The following is a 4,121-nucleotide window of genomic DNA, read 5'->3' as shown; positions in this document are numbered from 1 at the left end:
GCCCGAGCATGTGTAGTCGTATACGTGTATGCTCTTGTTGTTTTAGCAGAAAGAAGTGCGTGCCTGAGTCAGTGAGTTGGTTTGTCGGGAACGTGCATGGCTTGCCTGAGCAGCCACGCGCCCACGCACGGCGTCCTTGCTGGCCTCTGAAACTCTGCACTTGACAGCGCGCATAAATAAACCGCCGGTGCAACTCACTCCCTCGCCATGGATGATAGACCGCTCGTCGCCGAGCTCCGAACTAAAACAGACTTGTTACCTGTGCAGTATCAATGGATCAGGGCACCCACAGTCGATGGAGGAGTCCATTTCCCGGGTCGCCCATGGAGCGCGTGGACGCGCATGGCGGTGGCCTCAAGGCGCTGGAGGTGGACGTGGAGCAGCAAGAGGAGATAATCGACTTCGAGGCAGAGCCGCCGGGCTCCTCTGAATCGGTCGAGATCTCCAACCTCAAGAAGCGCATGTGGAAGGACCAGATGCGCCTCATGAAGCTCGAGGGCCGTGCCGGCGCCAGGAGCGGTGCGCCGGCCCGGCGGCAGCTGGAGGACCAGGAGGAGGACGGTCCCGAGGCGCGGTGCCGGCGGAAGGCGATGCTGCGCGCGCAGGACGGCGTGCTCTGGCACATGATGAAGATGATGCAGTCCTGCAACGCGCGCGGGTTCGTGTACGGCGTGATCGACGAGGCCGGCGAGCCCACGTCCGGCTCCTCCGACAGCCTCCGCGGCTGGTGGAAGGACAAGGTCGTCTTCGACCGCAGGGGCCCGAAGGCCCTCATCACCGGCAGCTCCGCCGCCGCCGGTAGCAGCAGCCCGCTGGGGCTTGCCTCCTACCTCCACCGCCTCCAGGGCATCCAGGACAACACGCTGGGCTCGGTGCTCTCGGCGCTCCTCCAGCACTGCGAGCCGCCGCAGCGCAACTTTCCCCTGGAGCGGGGCCTGGCGCCGCCGTGGTGGCCGACGGGGAAGGAGCCGTGGTGGGGCACGCAGGGCGAGACGCAGGCCCACCAGGGGGCGCCGCCGTACCGGAAGCCGCACGACCTGAAGAAGGCGTGGAAGGTGTCCCTGCTGAGCGCGGTGATCAAGCACATGAGCCCGCGCTTCGACCAGATGCGCAGGCTCGTGTGGCAGTCCAAGCGGCTGCAGCAGAGGATGAGCGCCAAGGAGTCCGACACCTGGTCCAAGGTGCTCCGGCAGGAGGAGGCGCTCAGCGGCCGGCTCAAGAGCTCGCTTCGGATCACGCCCCTCGACGACGACTACGACGACGGCGAGGGGCTGGAGGACGGCCCGGAAGACGTGGCGCGTGGCCCGCATGACAAGCGCAAGTGCGAGGGCGTCCCGAGCGGCAGCTCGGGCGGGAAGTGCCGCCGCAGGCCAAGAGGCGGGAGCCGGGACCTGGCTGCGGTGGTGCCCGGGCTCGAGGCCGGAGTCCTCGCCGAGGAGAGCCAGAGCCCCATCAACGAGCTCATGGAGCTGTACTACAGCTGCCTGCAGGGGGGCGGTGCGGAGGAGAAACACGACGTGGCGATGCAGGGAGCGCCGGGAGGCGTCGATGATGTGGCGCAGCAATTCCTGATGGATGTCATCGGGAGCTGCCCGGAAGTAGATCATGTGCTGCGCTTGATGGAGGAGTGATGTGTCGTGTGGAGAAATGAATTCTACCCAAGCCATACCCCACAGTGCGGGAGCTACTATTTCTCTTTTTCCTTTCGGGCAAATGCGGGAGCCATTTCTCGTCTACTCTACTGTGAGATGGAGTATATTTAAACACATGTTCAACATTTTTAATGGCACAAATTTTTTAACTAACAAAACATTTTTACATTGTATAAATATTTATTTAATGTCATGAACATATGTTTTAACCACGTGAACATTTTTAAAATGTCAGGTGCGATTCATTTTTCTAAATGGTAGAAATCTTTATTTTAAATTACATGGACATTATTTTTACTTTGTATAAGTATTTTGTAGAAAATTCACAAACATTTGTTCGAAACGCATGAGCAGTTTAAAAACGTCACATGGATTTTTTGAATTACGAGAATGTTTTTTTAAATTGTAATAATTTTACTTTTAGAAAATCGCGAAGATTTTTTCAAAATGTCTGAACATTTTTAAAATGACACCTACATTTGTCCAAGGGTATTAACATTTTTTTAACTCACGATGGACGTTCCAAAAATTTCAGGAGAAATATAAGTAATAATAATAATAATGATAATAGACTTGCGCTGGAGAGCAGCGCTCCTCCCGCGGTGAGCCGACCCATTTGGGCGTTCTTGAGGCGAGACGTGTGTTTGTGTCTCGCAAGACCGCGGCCGAATTTGTTCTGCCCGTGGCGAGCTAGTGGGGCCTCCTATTCGACGCTCTTTGCATCCTGGTTGCCGCACATGGGGCATCTTGGTGGGCCTGCCCATGGCACAAGGGAGTCTATTTTTTTCCTGAATTCTAAAAAGTGCATACGCATTAATTAGCGAAACTAAGCGGCCGGACTCTCACACATGCATGCATGCAGTGTTGTGGTCTAAAATTTTGTCTTTATGCATGATGTGGCGGATAGTAATGACATTCACGTGAGGAGGAGATTCCTTGTCTGATGGGTGTGCATGTGCACTTATTTTGGGTTTTCAAATTTTTGAAAAGTCATATCTTTCAAACCGTGAATCCAAATTCAGATCCGTCTTCACCGCTGGATTCCTCGCGGCGAAATCTTTGAAACTAGATCCCCCATGAGTATGTTTTGACGAAAAAAATTGATGCCAACTTTGGTGCTATATCGTGCAATTTTAGTACTGCATTATGCAACTTTAGTACTGAATGGTGCAACTTTTTTATAAACTTAGTTTTGGTAGCTGCATGATCCAATTTTCTATGAGATTGCAACCTACCAACCATGAGAACGTAATGTACAACTAGTCTACTGCCCCCGCCAACAACCTAGTAGTCGATGTGCAACTCTCATCCTTACTCGTGGATGTGTAGTTTTTCATGCTTTTGCACACCCTGCCCACCCTCCTACCAGTGCTATGTGCAACTTAGTCTGTTGTTCACGCCAACAGCTTATTAGTTGATGTGCAACTCCTTCCCCTCCCTTGTTGTGGATATGCAGTTTCAGTTGGCGGAGGCAATACACGGAGTTGCACAAGTCCGCCAGGCAGTTGGCCGGGCCAACATACGAAGTTGCACATCTCACAGGCAGGATAGTTTGATGACGAAAACTCCACATTCATGAGGATAGTGAAAATTTGCATATAGACAAGACGCTAAAGTTGTACGTCTCACTAGCAGGGGTGGTTTGCTCTAGGTGCCAGCACGAAAACTACACATCCATGGGATACAAGAAAAAGTTGCACATTACTGTTAGACAGTTGGCCGTGGCAGTATCCTAAGTTGCACATCCACTGATAGATAGTTGGCTGATGCAGCGAACAGTGAAAACACTCAAACGCGGTTGTGAGGGGTGCACGTGCGGCGACTACCAGGCATGGAGTTGGCCAGGGTACCGCGGTAGCTGACCAAATTGCATATTTCACTGTTAGAGAGTAGTTGGGGTGGTGCCACTAGTGAAAACTGTATGGCCTAGGCAACAAATGAAGTTGCACATCTCACTAGAAGGAGGCGGTTTGGGGGTGGAGGTATCATAGAGGAAAACTGCACATGTACGGTGTACGAGAAAAGTTGCACATCCCCCTCAGGTAGTTGCACATCGACGGCTAGTCAGTTGCACAAAACGGGGTCAAAATTGCACAAAAAATATTTCGTCGAAACATACTCATATTAGATCTAGTTTCGAAGAGCACGCCGCGAGAGTTCGAATAGTGAAAATGGATCTTAATTTCTACGTGCGGTTTAAAAATTATGGCTTTTCATAAATTTAGAAATTTGAATTAGTGCGTTCACATGGATGGTTTTATAATTCACTTTTCTTTTTTCTGTTTATGTGGTTCTTTTTCTAATATGAAATAAAATTTTATTATATAGAAGTACTAATTAGGGGACCAAATTAGATTAGAGGATAAAAAAAATTAGGCCGGCCGCTCCGAACAGCCAGGGAGCAGCCGGCCGCTGCGTAGACCTGTCCTTTTTTTTTCGAACAAAGCACAGGGAGTCTGGAAGGAGCGA

General features: G+C 51.4%; 1 protein-coding gene across 1 annotated transcript; it reads left to right on the top strand.

Annotated features, from left to right (window-relative positions):
- Positions 1 to 219: 219 nt before the first annotated feature.
- LOC123131128 (ETHYLENE INSENSITIVE 3-like 5 protein) lies at positions 220 to 1,776 on the top strand. The gene has a single exon (XM_044550875.1). The coding sequence runs from the start codon at positions 273 to 275 to the stop codon at positions 1,629 to 1,631; it is 1,359 nt and encodes a 452-aa protein (XP_044406810.1). The 5' UTR covers positions 220 to 272; the 3' UTR covers positions 1,632 to 1,776.
- Positions 1,777 to 4,121: the final 2,345 nt, after the last annotated feature.

The sequence above is a fragment of the Triticum aestivum genome, chromosome 6A (genome assembly GCF_018294505.1).
Source record: "Triticum aestivum cultivar Chinese Spring chromosome 6A, IWGSC CS RefSeq v2.1, whole genome shotgun sequence".
NCBI classification, from domain to species: domain Eukaryota; kingdom Viridiplantae; phylum Streptophyta; class Magnoliopsida; order Poales; family Poaceae; genus Triticum; species Triticum aestivum.
This window is presented reverse-complemented; position numbering and strand designations above follow the sequence as displayed.